The sequence below is a fragment of the Ovis canadensis genome, chromosome 2, assembly GCF_042477335.2.
Source record: "Ovis canadensis isolate MfBH-ARS-UI-01 breed Bighorn chromosome 2, ARS-UI_OviCan_v2, whole genome shotgun sequence".
Taxonomy (NCBI): Eukaryota; Metazoa; Chordata; class Mammalia; order Artiodactyla; family Bovidae; genus Ovis; species Ovis canadensis.
Window position 1 is genome coordinate 195,788,438 of NC_091246.1, and position 18,529 is coordinate 195,806,966.

The 18,529-nt window shown below is 38.6% G+C and overlaps 1 protein-coding gene across 2 annotated transcripts in view; it reads left to right on the top strand.

The window, feature by feature from the left end:
• Positions 1–18,529, top strand: part of CNTNAP5 (contactin associated protein family member 5) — a 1,084,456-nt gene that overhangs the window by 897,734 nt on the left and 168,193 nt on the right. For both annotated transcript variants that reach the window (XM_069579468.1, XM_069579469.1), the window contains exon 17: positions 7,431–7,649. In XM_069579468.1, coding sequence (XP_069435569.1) covers positions 7,431–7,649 — 219 coding nt within the window. The remainder of the gene's footprint in view (positions 1–7,430; positions 7,650–18,529) is intronic.

An 18,529-nucleotide genomic window follows, 5' to 3' on the forward strand; every position in this document is an offset into this window, starting at 1 on the left:
CAGGTCTCAGTTTCCACATGTGGGATCTTCATGGCATCATGGGGGATCGTTAGCTGAGACCTTCAAACTCTTAGTTGCAACAGGAGGGATCTTAGTCCCCTGACAAAGGATCTAACCCAGCCCTGTGCATTGGGAGCAGACAGTCTTAGACATTTGACCAGCAGGGAAATCTCCACTATATTTTTTATATAGATGAAATTTTCATCCCAGAGATTCTTCTACATGTCAATTTCTTAGAAAGAAACTAGCCTTCATAGTAGATTTCTCAGAGTAGATTTCTCTCTCCTCCCAAAGGAATGTTACTGTGTAACTATCTGAACTGAAGTTTTCAAAATTGATGTGTCCAAATTGTTGAACATTGAACAACAAGTTCCCATAAAATTCTCAATCTACTACCTTCTGGGTCACTTCCAACTAAAAACATTTTTATTTTGTAACCTTGAGATTAGTCTATACTCTATGAAACACAAGATACTTTATGTCCTCAAATCTTAATGGATTTGTTTCAAATGAGACAAAAATAATAGCTATTTTGACACTTAGGTCACAATTGCTGTGTGGGCAAAAATAGATATTTTGAGGTATATGGGAAATAGATGGGGAAACAGTGGAAACAGTGTCAGACTTTATTTTTTTAGGCTCCAAGATCACTGCAGATGGTGACTGCAGCCATGAAATTAAAAGACACTCCTTGAAAGAAAAGTTATGACCAACCTAGATAGTATATTCAAAAGCAGAGACACTGCTGACTAAGGTCCGTCTAGTCAAGGCTCTGGTTTTTCCTGTGGTCATGTATGGATGTGAGAGTTGGACTATGAAGAAGGCTGAGCACCGAAGAATTGATGCTTTTGAACTGTGGTGTTGGAGAAGACTCTTCAGAGTCCCTTGGACTGCAAGGAGATCCAACCAGTCCATTCTGAAGGAGATCAGCCCTGGGTGTTCTTTGGAAGGAATGATGCTAAAGCTGAAGCTCCAGTACTTTGGCCACCTCATGTGGAGAGTTGACTCATTGGAAAAGACTTTGATGCTGGGAGGGATTGGGGGCAAGGAGGAGAAGGGGACGACCAAGGATGAGATGGCTGGATGGCATCACGGACTCGATAGCCGAGAGTCTGAGTGAACTCTGGGAGATGGTGATGGACAGGGAGGCCTGGTGTGCTACGATTCATGGGGTCACAAAGAGTCAGACACGACTGAGGGACTGAACTGAACTGAACTGAGGGGAGCAGAAAGAAAATGGCTGCTGAGACCGGTTTGGCATCATGAAAAGAGACTATTGTTGATAATGCAGTGTGGATTCTAATGTCTGTTTCTTGAACTCTAAATTGTGAGGAAGTTCTTCATCTCTTCGTTGCTTATTTGTGCAAGATGGAATTGGTGGCACCCATATGCCAATCAGACATATTTGACTATATAAAAAAAAATCACTGAACTGGTAAACACAAGAATGGGAATTTACTGGTACCAGGGCTTCTGACTAAGTACAGAATTGGTGCCAGGTACAGAATTGGTGGGGTATTTTACTTCTGGTTAGATTCAGCAGTGAACAAACATTAGCAGTGGTCTAATGTATTTCTCTCCCAGCTCTGACTTACAAATATCTATTATTATATCAGTTAAGTTTAGCTGTCTCTCAAGAGAGAGGCACATTTCAACTGATGGGAAAGTACTTTGCCAAATGTCAATACAATCCTCCACCTAGGAATCAATGCCTCTGGCCGGGAAAGCGAAAACTGCAGATTGTTTTTGCCTGAGGCCCCACTCTTACTCCTGGCAGGGGTGCTAGCTGTCCCTAAAACTATAGGGGAAAATTTTTTATTTTTACTCGAAATATCTGAGTTCCTGGCTCAGAACCCCATAATAAAAGACAGAACGACAAGAGAAAAACAGAAATTTATTAACATATATATATATCATGTATGGATGGGGAATACCCAGAAGAAAAAGGAGTAACTCAAAAAGGTGGCTTAGAACTTCAGCTCATATAGCATCTTGAAAGAGTAGTTAGTCTGTGGAAAAATAATTGGAAGCAGTTTAAGGATTCCAAAGATAGAGATAAAGGCTAGTCAGTAAAGTTTGTTATGTGGATTCTTCTGGTGGCATCTCCAGGCTGACATGGTCTCATATTGTCTCCAGGTGATTAACTTTTGTCCTCTTGGCAGCAAGGGGAGAAGTGATGGACAGACAACTAAATCTATATCTGTACCTATGTTAGCATCTATAACTATATCTACATCTATGTCTGTGTCTATATATCTAGAATATTTATTTAGGGTTTTCAGATGTACTATATCAACAATATTGGCAACGGGATGCTGACTTGAAGATATAATACTGAGATCCTTAGAGAACAGTAAAAGTTAATACTAATACTTTTATACAAAGTACTTTTATACTAAATGGCTAAGTATTTACTCTGATTAGACATAGTTCAGTTCAGTTCAGTCACTCAATCATGTCTGACTTTACGACCCCATGAACTACAGCACGCCAGGCCTCCCTGTTCATCACCAACTCCTGGAGTCCACCCAAACCCATGTCCATTGAGTCAGTGAGGCCATCCAACCATTTCATCCTCTGTTGCCCCCTTCTTTCTGCCCTCAATCTTTCCCAGGATCAGGGTCTTTTCACATGAGTCAGCTCTTCACATTAGGTGGCCAAAGTATTGGAGTTTCAGCTTCAACATCAGTCCTTCCAATGAACACCCAGGACTGATCTCCTTTAGGATGGACTGGGTGGATCTCCTTGCAGTCCAAGGGACTATCAAGAGTCTTCTCCAAAACCACAGTTCAAAAGCATCAATTCTTCAGCGCTCAGCTTTCTTTATAGTTCAACTTTCACATCCATACATGGCCACTGGAAAAACCATAGCCTTGACTAGAAGGACCTTTGTTGGCAAAGTAATGTCTCTGCTTTTCAATATGCTCTCTAGATTGGTCATAACATTCCTTCCAAGGAATAAGTATCTTTTAATTTCACGGCTGCAATCACCATCTGCAGTGATTTTTGAGCCCCCGAAAATAAAGTCAGCCACTGTTTCCACTGCTTCCCCGTCTATTTGCCAACAAGTGATGGGACCAGATGCCATGGTCTTAGTTTTCTGAATGTTGAGCTTTAAGCCAACTTTTTCACTCTCCTCTTTCACTTTCATCAAGAGGCTCTTTAGTTCTTCTTCACTTTCTGCCATAGTACTAAATGCTTTATATTCCTTATTTAATTTTTCTTTCCAATTATTCTATGTATAATTATCAAGATATTATGTTTTACATTGTTTGACTCATAGTCCAAAATGCAGATGAGGACAGTAAGTCTTGAGATGCTAAATAACACATCCAGAGTCACCCAGTAAGGTTCAGAATCCAGGATTCAATTCTCTGTTCATTTGAACAACTCCTTATTCTGCTTTGCAAAACTACTTCAAGGACCAAGAATGTTAGAAATCGAAAAAATAGCACTATTTTCCTTCTTGATTTGAAGCATAGGACATTCAGAAAGTCTTTACAACTGAATGCAAAATTGTATGTGCTTTTTTTTTTTTCCTGGCGGTATGTTTGTCATCAGATCCTCACAGAGTCCATGCCTCCAAAAATTTTTAACAATATTTCATTTCATTTATGGCTGTCATTTTACAGATGAATACATGGGAGGTAAGAGAGATCGATAGACCACAGTAAGGTCTTGCATCTTCTTTATTCCATTATGGTCCCTGAGATGTCTCACATGCCTGACTTTAAGGACACAGGGATGGTGTCACAGTTCAAGGAAGCAAGGGCTTTGTACAGAAGCTTTAGATAGTTTTTTCAATTGCTTAGGAGTACTCGGTATTCAATTGCTCATGCTTATGGTACTTTCCTCCACTTGACATACCCCTTCTTTGCCAGTCTTCTCTCAAGTACACCACGAGCTCGTTTTGTTTCATTTGTCTCTGCTCAGCACAAGCTTGGTTTGGTAAAAACCCACCCAAAGACTCAAGTAACTGCTTAACTTTGTCTTGAACTATATGGTATAAATAATGAGGGAGGATATTTGTCAGACTGTTGGGAGAAGGAGAGGCAGGAAGGTAAATTAATGATAGAGGTGATGCTACCACAGGGCTACCAGCTTTCCCATCTTGGGCCACTGGGCTATGTCTATCCCCCCAGAAAACAAGAGCTAGTTCATGTTGGTCTCAAGTGTCCAGTCCACCAAGCCACTAGCCAATGTTGGATGTATCAATACGTATTCACTTTTTTATTTCATTCAGTTTTTTTTTTGAGGAACCTATATTATACTGATTTATATCCAGAGTTTACTGCCCAGGTAGGGCTTGCATAGGTTTTAAGGATGGAAGATTTGTTACAGGACAAGTGGGTTAAAAAGTGAGCTCCAGAGACACATCACTGGGATTTAAATACCAACTCTGCTGACTCTGGGTTGGAGTAATTTATCAGCCATCTGTGGATCAGTTCCCTCCTTTCTCATAGGACTGTAATGAGTTGATTAATGAAAAATGCTTAGCAGAGTGCCTGGATCATGTTAAGCACTCTAAATGTTGACTATTATTATTACATTTCACTGATTCTTCCCTAGTTCTGAGTTGAATATAGTTGATCTTTAGTAGTGACTTGAATAAAGTTAAATAATAATAATTTTAGATGTTTTTTAAGGACTTAATATCTTGATGTAAAATAAAAATAAAATACGAAAATTGCAAAGTTAGATATAGTATGTGCAATGTAACATTTTAATGAATGAAATTTTAGTTTGATGAGAGCTTCCTGTATACAAGGCACAGTCCTAGGTTCTGATTTTCCAATAAATGAGGTATTCATCTAGAGTTTGCAGACTAGCTGGGAGACAGACCATAAACAGATCATTATACAACATAGGGATAGATGTTGAAGTAGATTTAAGCACAGTCTGGAAACATAACATGGAGTTAAGAATGGCAAGGCGTGGAGAGCAGACAGAGCTGTGCAGCCAGCCCTCCACAGAGATGTGCTGTCTGTGTGGAACTTAATATCCCCAAGATCAGCTTTGCAGAAAGGCTTTTAGCAAAATCTTTAGCAGCCCTCCCCATCAGTCTCACCAGTCTTTACCCGTGTTTTTAAAGAGAAATGAATTTTCTTCACCCTCTCAGTAATTGTTTATTTGGTCTCTGGATGAGCAGAGCTTCAAGGTGGCACTGGTGGCCTGATAAGAAACAGGAAATGGCTCAATGGAACAATTTTGTTCTTATTTAATCTTTTCATTGTTGAATCAGATTTGCTCCCTTCATTTCTGTTTCCTTTAATGCATAGGTTTTTGAGGCAAAGACGATTGATCTAATGTGATGAATCATGTTGATAACAATAACTATTATTGTTGAGTTCATCCTTCACGTCAGGCACAGTTCTAGCAACTTTGTCAGGATGAATTTATAAACAACCTGATAACTAGTTAATATTTTATTCTCATTTTACAAAGAAGAAGATTAAGTGATAATGTTCTCATTTTACAAAGGAGAAGACTAAGAGGTAATGAGCTTGAAAACTTGCCTTAGGTTATGATGGCTCCAGAGTCTATTTCTCAAATCCCATTAAAAAATATTTATTCATTTGTTTATATTTTGGCTTGCTGGGTCTTCATTGTGTGGAGTGGACTTCTTATTGTGGTAGCCTCTCTCGTGGTGGAGCACAGGCTTCAGTAATTGTGGCTCACAGGCTCTAGAGCACTGGCTCAGTAGTCATGTTGCACAGGTTTAGTTGTCCCATGGCATGTGGGATCTTCCCAGAGAAGTAATCAAACTCCTGTCCCCTGCATTGGCAGGCAGATTATTAACCACAAGACCACTAGGGAAGCCCTCAAATCTCATTTTAAAACCTTTTTTCTTATTGCCTCTCTTTGGGGTCTTTCACTAGGAGGCAAAGTCAAATTCTCTGCTATTTGAAATCCTCATATTGAAATATTCTTCATCAAGGTCTGCTTTCTATTAAAATTTAAAGGTTGAGGAAGGAAGGATTCAGGATGATGTTTGACCTTTGGTATTGCTGAAAATTCAGATCTGTTAGTTGATGATCTTGTCAAAGAAATACACATATTTTATTTTGGGAGTAAAAAAGGGGGGGACTGTCAAAAGGTTCTGAGAAGAAAGAAAGGTCTGGAATAAGAAGTTTCCTGTTCCTGAAAGGGGACTGTCTTCCCCTCAAATTCAATTTATTATTTGCTTCTCCACATCCTTCAGATGTAGATTTCTTACATAATAACAGAAAATACAAGAAGATATATTAGAGAAAAATGATGAAGATTCTAATTACTGAGGAATCTTTGAGCAAATTATTTCTACTTTCATTTTCTTACCCATAAAATGGAAATTAAAAATGATACTTTTTTCATGGAGTTGTTCTGAGGATTAAAATGAGAGCATCTATGGTCAGTGCTTAGAAAAGTGCTCAGCAGAGTTCACTGTATGTACTGTGCTGCTGCTACTTCTTTATGTTTTTCAGGGAGGATAGTAACATTGTCACCACCACCAAAACCACCACCACCACCACAATCCTCACCAGTATGGCCATCACCACTCTCCTCTCAACCATCATTACTTCCACTCTCATCATCACCACCACCATCCTCACCAACATGACCCTCACCACTATCCTCACCATCATTACCACCACCTCTGCCACCATCATGATGACCACTATTATCTTCCTATCATCATCATCATCATCATCATCATAGGTAGCATTATACCCAACAGCTGCTTCTTGGCCTATACAATAAGCAGATTATTTTAGAAGGGTAAAAAGAGTCATGAAAATGATCCCTGTGTGGGGAGCTGAGGGGGAGAGTTGTATTTGACCTAGATACTACCATTTCCAGTGATGCAGATAAGGCTCTTAAAATTTCTGAGCCTCATTTTGAGAAAAAATGTAGGGATAGCATGAATGCTTGTATCATATGTATTGAAAAGATAATACATTACAGAATAATAATATATAATACATATAACAATGTTATAAATATATGAAATGCATTACTGTAATACCCATAATGAATAAACAAAGCATTGGACTTTCCAGAGTGTGCTGTTCTCTCTGCAGGAGGGTGTCTTCTTAGCTAACCCAGGATCTATAGCTATCTATGAGCACACAAGTGAAGTCAGAACAGATCCAGAAAATCTAGCACCTTGGCACTGGTGTATTTTATCAGATTGGCATCAGTGGCCCTGGTCCCTATTCTATTTCCTGAATTTTCACAGTGAGAACCAATTAGGGAAAAAGATGGAACTTGGAATTTAGTAGTTGGTAGTTACTACTATCAGTGGAAATTTCAATACTGCAGGGATTTCAACTGAGGTCCCCCCTACCTAGCATTTATAATCATTTTACCATTCGCTCAGAATATGCTTGTGTCCTAAATGTACTGACAACTTCCTTCATCTTTTTACCTGTTTCCATTTTTGGTTTCAGCTCCTTCTGAGATCACTTTTGCCATTGATGTTGGGAATGGCCCCATAGAGCTCATAGTCCAGTCTCCTTCTTCTCTGAATGACAACCAATGGCATTACGTCCGAGCAGAGAGGAACCTCAAGGAGACCTCGCTCCAAGTGGACAACCTCCCGAGGATGACCAGGGAGACCTCAGAAGAGGGCCATTTCCGGTTACAGCTCAACAGCCAGCTGTTTGTAGGTAGGGGACATCTTAAGGTGCCGTTTGTGCTAAAAACCCTACATGACTACAGTGGAATTGGGCCCAAGGAGAATTACTATTTTATTTTAGACCTGATAAATGATTACAATATTTCACAAAGCATTTATAATTACAGATGTAATTTTACAAATTTTCCTTTCTAGGTTCATTATCTTCAAGAATGAAAGATTGCCATTTCTTAGCAAAGTTTGTGGGGGTCTCAAACTCTTTTTGTATCTTTTCTCCTTGTTCATATTGTATCTTTAGATGTCTAGGGACTCCTATTATTTTTCATCCTTGTGATCAAAATATACTCTCAGAAAAAGGAGTGTAAGCTATTTAAACCTTTTTTAGATGTTGACTTTTTCAGTGGGCTACGGGCTACAATTCACCTTTCTTAGTGACACCTAACTCCTGATGATTTTTGATAACCATATAATGATATATGTTACAGCATCTTCAAGGGATTTGGGGGATCAACAATATGGTAGGGGAGGGAACTATTGGTTTTTAAGCTAAGAGCTTCTTTAATACTCCCAGAAATCACATCCCTTAGGTGGCTGCCTGATACTTGCACAGAAAAATAGCCTGGTCCCCAGGCATACATCTCTCCACTGATCATTCCTTCCTTGAGACTCAGAATCAGCCTTTAGATTAAGTTGCTCATCTGAGCTGACTGCCACTGCTGGCAATAGGGCCTGGGGGCTCAAACACCTTTCACTGAGTCTTTCATTCATTCTTTCCATAAATATTAAGTGAGTACCAAAAACACATCCGGTTCCTTGTTGGATGGTGGGAATTGAAAGATGACTTACGCAATAAAACATCTTTTTCAAGTGCTCACTGTGTGTGTGTGTGTATGTGTTGTGGGAGACAGAGAGACAGAAATAGAAAGAATTTCACCACATTAGTCCAAATAGGAAAAGAAAGGTTCACATTATTGCTATAATTTAGGAGGGATTCTTTGAAATTAGATTGAGCAGGGCATATATAGGTTTAAAGTACAAAACAGAGCTGTAAATGTTAGGTATATTGTATTAGTATCAAAGCCGGGACACTGCTCTTATCTGAAACTTGAAGTTCAGATGCTTAGAACAGTAATACCAATAAGTTCCAAAATTTGCCAGTATACTCAAATTTAAGTTTCTTTCCTTATGTATTTATTTTATCAGCTGACACTGTATAGCTTTACTGCTAGTAATGAAATGCCATCAGCTATCAATGGGTGTATCTTAATTGCTTTCTTGAAATCCGGGTCTGTGCAACTCTTAACTCTGAGGAAAGTTGTCACTAAGAACATACCAACTAAAAGAAAAGAAGTAACAGAATATGTAATCTGTCTTTCCAATAGTAATCATATTTCTTTCTTCATCTATCATGTTTTACATATTCACCAGAAGCTAAGACATAAATGATTAAGAACATTTTTATGAATGATGATGAAAAGCATTCACTTAATTAACCTATATAAGTGATATGATTTACTATTAAAATGTATATTTTTAATTTATATTGATGTCTTAATTCTATTTAAACATAACATTTTATTGCTCTGAATAAGTTTGCTAGTCATCAAGATTTAATGTCTTTTTTGGTATAATCAATTCAAGTACTTTGCAATTTTCATAAATTATATTCCATGCCAAAGTTTAATTTATCTTCAGACTATATTGATGAATCTTTCTCGTTGAAAGGTGTGTATAAAGATGGAATTTTTCAATCCCTTCATGTAAGTTTCATGTAGTTATGAAATTATCATACAGCTTGAAAATGTGACAAACTTTGTGCAAGTTGAAAGTGAAAAGAGGCAGCTGTGTTTCTTGCAGGTTTTAATCTCAAGACATTTCTGTTAAATTGATCACAAATACAGTGAATAAGAGCTTGTCTATGGGTCTGGAGGAGACACTTTGCTCGAGCTGCTGCCAAGGTCAGCTATAGCAAGAACACCTGCTTCTGTTATGTTTCTTTCTAATAAGTTCCATCTCAGATGTTACTCTGCTTTATCGAATTTGGCTTAATGTACTTGAAGAAGAAAAAATGCTGTTGGAGGTCATTTTAGTCTGTTGGTTTGAATTTTGCTGTTTAATGTTCAGTCTGCTTAGAAATGTTGGGTGGCAAAAAAAAAAAAAAAGCAATTGAAGTTCTGATATTTCCATTTTGTATGGTTCAGTGGTTAAAAAAAAAAAAAAAAGAACCTCTACTTAGCTAGAGCAGCCAAAATGATGAATTGCATTCTCTATCATTCAGAAATTTTGTCACTGGATTTTTATACTTGCTAGGCAGAAAAACTATGATTGCTGTGTGCTGCTTTTCTTTAATTTTTAAAATTGAAGTATAGTTGAATTACAATGTCATGTTAGTTTCAAGTGTATAGCAAAGTGACACCATTCTACACATCCATATGGGCATTCTTTTTCAGATTCTTTTCTGAATATAGGCTATTGCAAAATATTGAGTATAAGTCCCTGGTGCTATATAGTAGGTCCTTGTTTGTTATCAGTTGGTTAACTGGATAGATTGAATGTGACGGTACTTGAATATTCATTTGGATATGTCTGTCTAGACGCCTTTAACCGCTGAAGGATTTTTCAATCAAAACAGACTGTCATTCAGCATGGTAATCACTGGTATTGCTGTTGTGTCCATGATAGCTTCCTAAGTACCAGATTGAATTTTATAGAATGGATGCACCTCTTAGCAATGCTCCTGTCATTGGAATGTGAAATACTGAAGTGCTGATACCCAAGTCAATGCATGCTGGATTCCCAGAATCAATATTGTGACTGCAGACTGGTCAGGAAGCAACAGTTAGAACTGGACATGGAACAACAGACTGGTTCCAAATAGGGAAAAGAGTACATCAAGGCTGTATATTGTCACCCTGCTTATTTAACTTATATGCAGAGTACATAATGAGAAACGCTGGGCTGGAAGAAGCACAAGCTGGAATCAAGATTGCTGGGAGGAATATCAATAACCTCAGATATGCAGATGACATCACCCTTATGGCAGAAATGAAGAGGAACTAAAAAGCCTCTTGATGAAAGTGAAAGTGGAGAGTGAAAAAGTTGTCTTAAAGCTCAACATTCAGAAAACGAAGACCATGGCATCTGGTCCCATCACTTCATGGGAAATAGATGGGGACACAGTGGAAACAGTGTCAGACTTTACTTTTTTGGGCTCCAAAATCACTGCAGATGCTGATTGCAGCCATGAAATTAAAAGACACTTACCCCTTGGAAGAAAAGTTATGACCAACCTAGATAGCATGTTGAAAAGCAGAGACGTTACTTTGCCAACAAAGGTCCTTCTAGTCAAGGCTATGGTTTTTCCAGTGGTCATGTAAGGATGTGAGAGTTGGACTGTGAAGAAAGCTGAGCACTGAAGAATTGATGCTTTTGAAGTGTGCTTTTGAAGTTGGAGAAGATTCTTGAGAGTCCCTTGGACTGCAAGGAGATCCAACCAGTTCATTCTGAAAGAGACCTGCCCTGGGATTTCTTTAGACGGAATGATGCTGAAGCTGAAACTCCAGTACTTTGGACACCTCATGTGAAGAGTTGACTCATTGGAAAAGACTCTGATGCTGGGAGGGATTGGGGGCAGGAGAAGAAGGGGACGACAGAGGATGAGATGGCTGGATGGCATCACTGACTCAATGGACGTGAGTTTAAGTGAACTCCGGGAGTTGGTGGATGGACAGGGAGGCCTGGTGTGCTGCGATTCATGGAGTCTCAAAGAGCTGGACACGACTGAGTGACTTAACTGAACTGAACTGAGACTTTTATTTCCCTGGTAGTTAGGGACAGTTGCAACCATGTCATTTCAGTCATGGCATTTTTTTGAATAGAGTAGGAGAAATTTCATAACATGAGCTTCTGAGATGAATGCTGCAAGCTTGGGATTGTTTCAGCTTTAAAACCCTTGGCTGCATAATTCCCCTTGTTTACTATTCCTTACTCCTCTGTCCATGAGATTTTCCAGGTAATACTGGAGAATCCCATGGACAGAGGAGCCTGGTGGGCTACAGTCCATAGGATTGCAAAGAGTTGGAAACGACTGAGTGACTTAGCATGCATGCGCTAGCTTTTCAAGTTAATATGAGGATGAGGCAAGAGAAATCTAAGAAGTAGCACCTTTTACTAAAAGTGGAACCAAGAGATCTAGGTGTGAACTCCAGGTCAACTTCTATCAGATCTTGAGACACTAGTAGGAAAAGAACTAGCCTAAATGGACTCATTGTCTTTATTTGCAGAATGAAATTGATGAGTATGGTAATAGAACTCTTACAACTTGTGGATATGCTATCATCTCCATGTGTATGTTAGATATGACAATTATCCTTACCCTCATGCCTGTGTGTATGTAACAGCAAGGAAAATATCTCATTGTCCCCAAATCTGACATCTCATCTTTCCCAATATGTTGGAATTATGGACTAGACATTTTGTAGAGCTGTGAGACTGAGTCTTATTTTGTGTAACTTTATTTTCTTCTTATCTTTTTGGCCTTTCATGAACCTTTGTTTCTTTTTCTTTCTTTCTTTCTTTTCTTTCTTTCTTTTTCTTTTCTTTCTTTTTTTTTTTTTTGGCTCAGCTACTTTATTTGTATCAAAATAAACTGAAGTAACTCCCACTTAGAACTCCTTGGGGAAAATATCACACTGACGTGATAAATCATAAAGTTGCAGAGTCTCGCCCTGCCCCTCTGTGCTGCGCCTGCTTCCACACCAGTTGGGAATTATTCCTATTTTCAGATGAAGCATGTCAAACTTGGCAAGGTCAGTGGTGACGGCAGGCAAAGCAGTGCTCATTTGCTCTGTGCCCTGACACACCATGGTGCCAGATTTTCTCTGTGGAATAGTTACTTACATTTACTCTTGAGAGTGCCCCCACAAGGATGGCTTTCCTGACACAGGCCAGAAGAGTTTTCTATCAGAAAAGATGTATGTCTGCATAAGAGGAGATATACATCCTTTTCACATAAGGAAGAACTAGAAAATCACCTTTAAGCATATTTGTTACTCAAAACCATTGTTGTGTGGAGGATATCAATGGTGAGAAGTCAAGATATCATTGTCTTTCTACATTCTATACTTTCTGATGATAAGGTCTGATTTATCAAAAGTTTTTTGCAAAGCTAAATATGTCAAGTATGCTTGAATCATTTTAGCAAAAAATATTAATACAGGATTACTAATATTTCTTGTAATAGTTCAGTAAGAGGAGGTGTCCTGATTCATTTAAGACGTTCATAGCAGACCTCAGTATACCAGCAGGCAAGTCCCATGAGTGCTTTGCTTCCTCAGTGCTTCTATGATGAAGAAAGAAACAAGAGCCACCTGCTTCCTCTTACACTTTTTTCTTCCCCAACACCATATATGCTCCACAAAATCATATTCTTAGAACTTGAACATACTTTTAAAAAACACTGGTTCTTTTTATTTACAGAGAAGTAAATGATTAAATGATTCTTCCAGTGACTTCCCTGGCAGTCCAATGGTTAAGACACTGCACTTCTAATGCATGGAGCAGGGGATCAGTCTCTGGTTGGTGAACTAAGATCCTGAATGCTGTGCAGCACAACCAAAAGGGAAAAAGAAACAAACAGAAAAGCAAAGGATTCCTTTCACTACATGATGTCTCATTTTGAAGTTGCTGATCATTATTAAACCCACCGGGAAGCCCATGTTAGTTTTTTCTGCTCCTAATATTCCAAAACCCTTTTGGAAATGTTTATCAACAATGTCTGAAACTTTAACTGAAGCTCATTTTGTCACATACTGGCCACACTGGATGGTTAATGGGCCATTGATGGAGAATGTAGACTTTTCTTGTTGCGTTTCACTGTTTAAATGTTTAATTCTGCCTTTGAGAAAACATATCTCAAAGCATACCATCTTTTTTTTAAAAGAGAAGTACAACATGGCATCGTTTTTCTCAGGCAGCCCAGGGAGAAAAGCCCTGAGATTTGGACCACAACAAAAACTCAGTGATGGAAGCAGTCATTCTGATTACCCTGGCACCTCCAGTCATCAAAATCTGTAGCTCAGTAAAGAATAAAAACATTAATACAGAACTGTTTATGTGGAGCCAGGGTGATAGTTATGAAAAGAAACTCAAGCCAGACCTTTCTGAGAAATAAAACAGTACTCTCTGGAAATTCAAGAACCTAAACTGAGGGAAATGAGAAGCTGCTTGTCTTTTCCAAAGCCAAGATGCTATTGAGCTTATGTAACTAAGACTTCATGGAAGTTTCAGTTTAGAAAAGAATGGAGCCAGACAGGCATGCTGATGCCGCAACGCTGCCTATAACTTGTTTCATATCTGGAAGGCACTGGCAACAAAGCTGATGACTAAGGAGAGGAGAGAAGAAAGCCCTGGAGGAGAGTGATGGAGCGGAAGAAGACATCATCAAATCCTCTGAACTTGATTTACACTCTGGTCTCATTGTAGTACCAAATTTCTTCTGATTCGGGGAGAAAAGAATTTGGCATCAGAGCCACTTGTGTTGGGGAAGGCAATTCTGAAGAAGAGGTGAAAAGTGCCATGTTTTAATTCAGCTTCCTGCTTCATCATCCATGTCTCAGGCTAAAGATTAAGGGTCATCTCAGGCCCCATCTGTGATGTGTAGAGAGGCTGAGGAACCTGAGGTAGGCAGTCTCTGTGATGTGCTGCCCAGGTACCCATTCAAGAAGGCTCTGCCACTGGAAGTGCTGTTGGAAGACAGTCTTTCTCTGTCTGTCCTTCAGGTACTGCACCTGCTGCCGAGATACACCCAGACAACAGTCAATTGACTCCAGAATACAAAGACCCAACCATTTTGGCCCAAGAAAGCAAATCTCTGATAGATTTTTCTTGCTCCACCACTCTCCATGGGGCTGTTCTAGATGGTCAGACCTGTCCCAGAGCTCACTTTTCTGCCCATTTATGCTTCTTTCCCCTCTGGATCAAAGATGTGTTTCCTAAAGGTTCCCCCTAAAAAACACCATGCCTCTTTAATTTTATCTCAAGCCTGTTTGCTGGAGAACCCTGGCAGTGGCAGAATGACATGGATTTATTGTGCAAAATATACACAGAGACACACATACGCACACTTTTTAAAATCAAAGTAATTGTCTTTGATTTAAGAAATTTATTTTTCATTCCTCCCAAGCATTAGCCATAAAATATTGCCTACTCTTCTCCCACTTTCTTCTTAAAAGCACTCTTTAAATTTAATGGGTTCGTTAGAGTCAAGTTTGTATTGTTGTGATTCATACTCTCTCTTATTTTTGGTGGCCTGGCATGTGGAATCTTAATTACTGGACCAGGAATTGAACCCACATCTCCTGCATTGGAAGCAGAGTCTTAACCATGGGACTACCAAGGAAGTCCCTGACTCATAGTCTTCCAATCATCTTTTCCCTCAAACAAGGATGGGTTTGAGTTTGAGCTTCCCCCAAACTACCCTCAATTTACCCAGCAGACTCCTCTTCATTGGTGATGCAAAAAACTAAAAAAGTTCTTTAAATATCTTATTATCATTATTTGTCCCAGGTATTATGTATTGTGAGGTTAAGATCTTTCTGAAACATTTCATACTTTCTAATGATGAACAGCACCATTTTAACTGATACTAGTTGTTATGTGCTAAAGTCTAATCTTCCAAAAGCTAAAATCATGAGTCTCAGGCAAATAATAAATGAACATGTATCAAAGATTTTATTTCACTCATTAATTAATGAGGAAGCCATTAAGATGTCATGACCAGTTCAGAGAATATCTAAAAAGCTAGGATATGGTGTGGGGAATTTAACAACAAAGAGAGGATTAAGTTGTGAGATTAGATATGAAGCTCTTGCTCACCATGCCATCTTTGGAGGTATCGTTACACTGGAAAGAAATTACCTGCATCTCCACTGGACAAATGTCATCAATGATTTTTTTGTTTTATTTCCAAGTTTCAACTTATTTTTGCTGATAAGAGAGAGTTGATGATGTGTCCCTAGTCACATAGCAGCCACCACTTCCACAAAGGAAGCTGGAATAAGAAAGAACCCCAAAGTGATTACTGCACAATTGCATCAAAATGTCACAGCAATGTTAGTATATTGGATTGTGAGAACTGTTTGTCATGAGTGCCCTTGCTCCTATTCTTTTAGTGAATTGTAGGCTTCTTTTGTATTTCAAGGTCTCCTGGGCTTAGCCATAAATTCACTCTGGGGTGGTTGGGACTAGTAGGGAAAATTCTTAAAGCTTATAATTACAGACTTAACTTTATTGACTTATTTCTTTGAATGGGCTTATGGTTCAACTTTTGATGTAATCTCTGTTCTCAGCAGGGTCTCCCTGGAGAAAACTAATCAGAGTGATTTCCAGGGGCCCTAACATCCAGGAAACCCCGAAACTGCTGTCAGTCAGGTAATGACTTGGCCTGGCAGCCAGCCTGGAAGAAGTAAATAGCTTCTCTGGCTGACTCTAGAAAAGACTTGGGGCTCATAGCTATTGCAAGAAGTTGGTTTAAGGCTGTTTTTGATAGTGACTTTACTGGTGATACTTCATCTTTAAAAACTGTGGCAGAAGGAAGCACAGTGAGGGGTGAATTGGCTCTCCTTTTTATGAGATGGGAGATGATCCTTTTAGTCGAAATGGTTCATGTTGCAATTCCAGACTGATTAGGATTATGGTGGACTTTCCTGCCTTATCGTCTTCTTTTTAAAATCATTTGAAAGAACACTTTTTACTTTTTAAATTTAAATTTATTTTATAATAGAGTATTGTTGATTGACAATCTTGTGTTATTTTCAGGTGTACAGCAAAGTGATTCAGTTATACATATACATATGTCCACTCTTTTTAGATTTTTCCCATGTAGATTATTACACTGTATTGAGTAGAGTTCCTTGTGCTACACACTAGGTCCTTGTTGGTTATCTATTTTACATATTGCCAGTATCGTTTAGTCAGTCACTCAGTTTTGTCCAACTCTTTGAGACCCTATGGACCACAGCCAGCCAGGCTCCCCTGTCCATGGAATTCTCCAGGGAAGAATACTGGAGTGGGTTGCCATGCCCTTCTCTGGTTTTACGTATAGTAGTGTGTATATGTTAATCCCAACCTCCTAATTTATCCCTCCCCTCTTCCCCCAATGGTAACCATAATTTCGTTTCCTTGTCTGTGTGTCTATTTTTGTTTTTTAAATACGCTCATTTCTGTCTTTTTTTTTTCAAACTCCACGTGTCAGTGATATCATATGGTATTTGTCCTTCTCTCTCTGACTTACCTCACTTGGTATGACAGTCTCCAAGTCCATTCAGGTTGCTGCAGATGCCTGCCCCATCAAATGATGTTCTCTCAGGGGTATCTCCAGATGAGATGCAAAACTGTACCTCAGAGAATTCTTTGGGAAGACAGTTGGACCACTAAATCAACCACCTAGAACTGTGTTGGGAGTGATCCCTACTGCTCCACAATTCTGCGGGCAACAGAAACAGTAATAATTCAAGTGCTTGCTTGTTTCTTTCTCCTTACCCTGAATTATAAATAATAACCACATAGGGATTTCCACAGAATACCCATATACCACTCTACTGGGCAAAATCTTGGGCCTTGTCAAACTGCTAAAAAGAAAGCAAATGCTTATTTTTGGCTTGTGGTCTTGGGGGAAAAGAAAAAAACAGAAAACCTTTACAGAAAACCAAGATGAATATTACATATGCACTCCAATCCACACCCCAGCCACAAACATGCTGATTCTGGGAAAGATGTTTGCTAATGTCTAAATAACACGTAGATTAATAAAGGATTTTTACAGATATACATAATTCTAGATATAGTAAAGTGGTTTGTTTCTGAAACTTGAAATATTTTTTAAATTACTCAAAAAAGATCATAAGAATTATGCAAATACACATAATAAATGAAAATTAATTTTAAATTAGTCAGTCAATACACAAATACATGTTTGCTATAAAATTATTCAATAATAATCCTAGTGTTATTCCTAGAGACAACTGATATTAGGCCGCTGTGATACTTTCCTGGCCTCATTTGAGGCAGTCACATACATTTAAGTACACTAAGGAAACACCATGCAGTATTATTATTTGTGTATTTACATAAGCAGGGCTTCCCTGGTGGCTCAAACAGTAAAGAATCTGCCTGCAATGCAGGAGATCTCGGTTACATTCCTGAGTTGGGAAGATCCACTGGCGAAGGGAATGACAACCTACTCTAGTATTCTTGCCTAGAGAATTCCATGGACAGAATAGCCTGGCAGGCTACAGTCATGGGGTTGTAAACAGTTAGACACGACTGAGTAACGAGTACTTTCACTGTTTTCACTTTTTTTTTTTTTTAACATAAGCAGTATACTCATCTGTGTTATACCACAGTGTGCTTGCTTGTTTGTTTTGTTTTGTTTTGTTTTGTTTTCTTAATATGTGCCATGGGAAACATAGCATGTCAGTATAAATCGCATATGATTTTTTTTTTCTATAACCCTTAGGTCAGGATCTCCTCTTTAATTGCCTTTAGGGTCACTGGGAAATTTACAAACTTTCATGAATTTTTGGAGAATCTCTAGTGTAAGAAAGGAAAGAACTTCAAAATGAAAAATAAGTGGATAACACGGGGACAGACTGGCCAGGATCACTTTCATATCCATCCTTTTTCCGTCTTGAAATGTAGAGTCCATGATTTTAAACTGCTATATTGTATTTTACTAATATTTTTAGTTTTTATTTATGTTATTGTTTTGTTTGGTGCTATTTTTATGTCTTTATTTCATCTGGAATTTGTTTGAGGTAGTATTGTAACTTTATTTTCCAAAATATTATTTCTATCCCCATTTATTTCATGGTTCTTTTTCTCCCTCGCTACTTAGAATTCATATATATATAT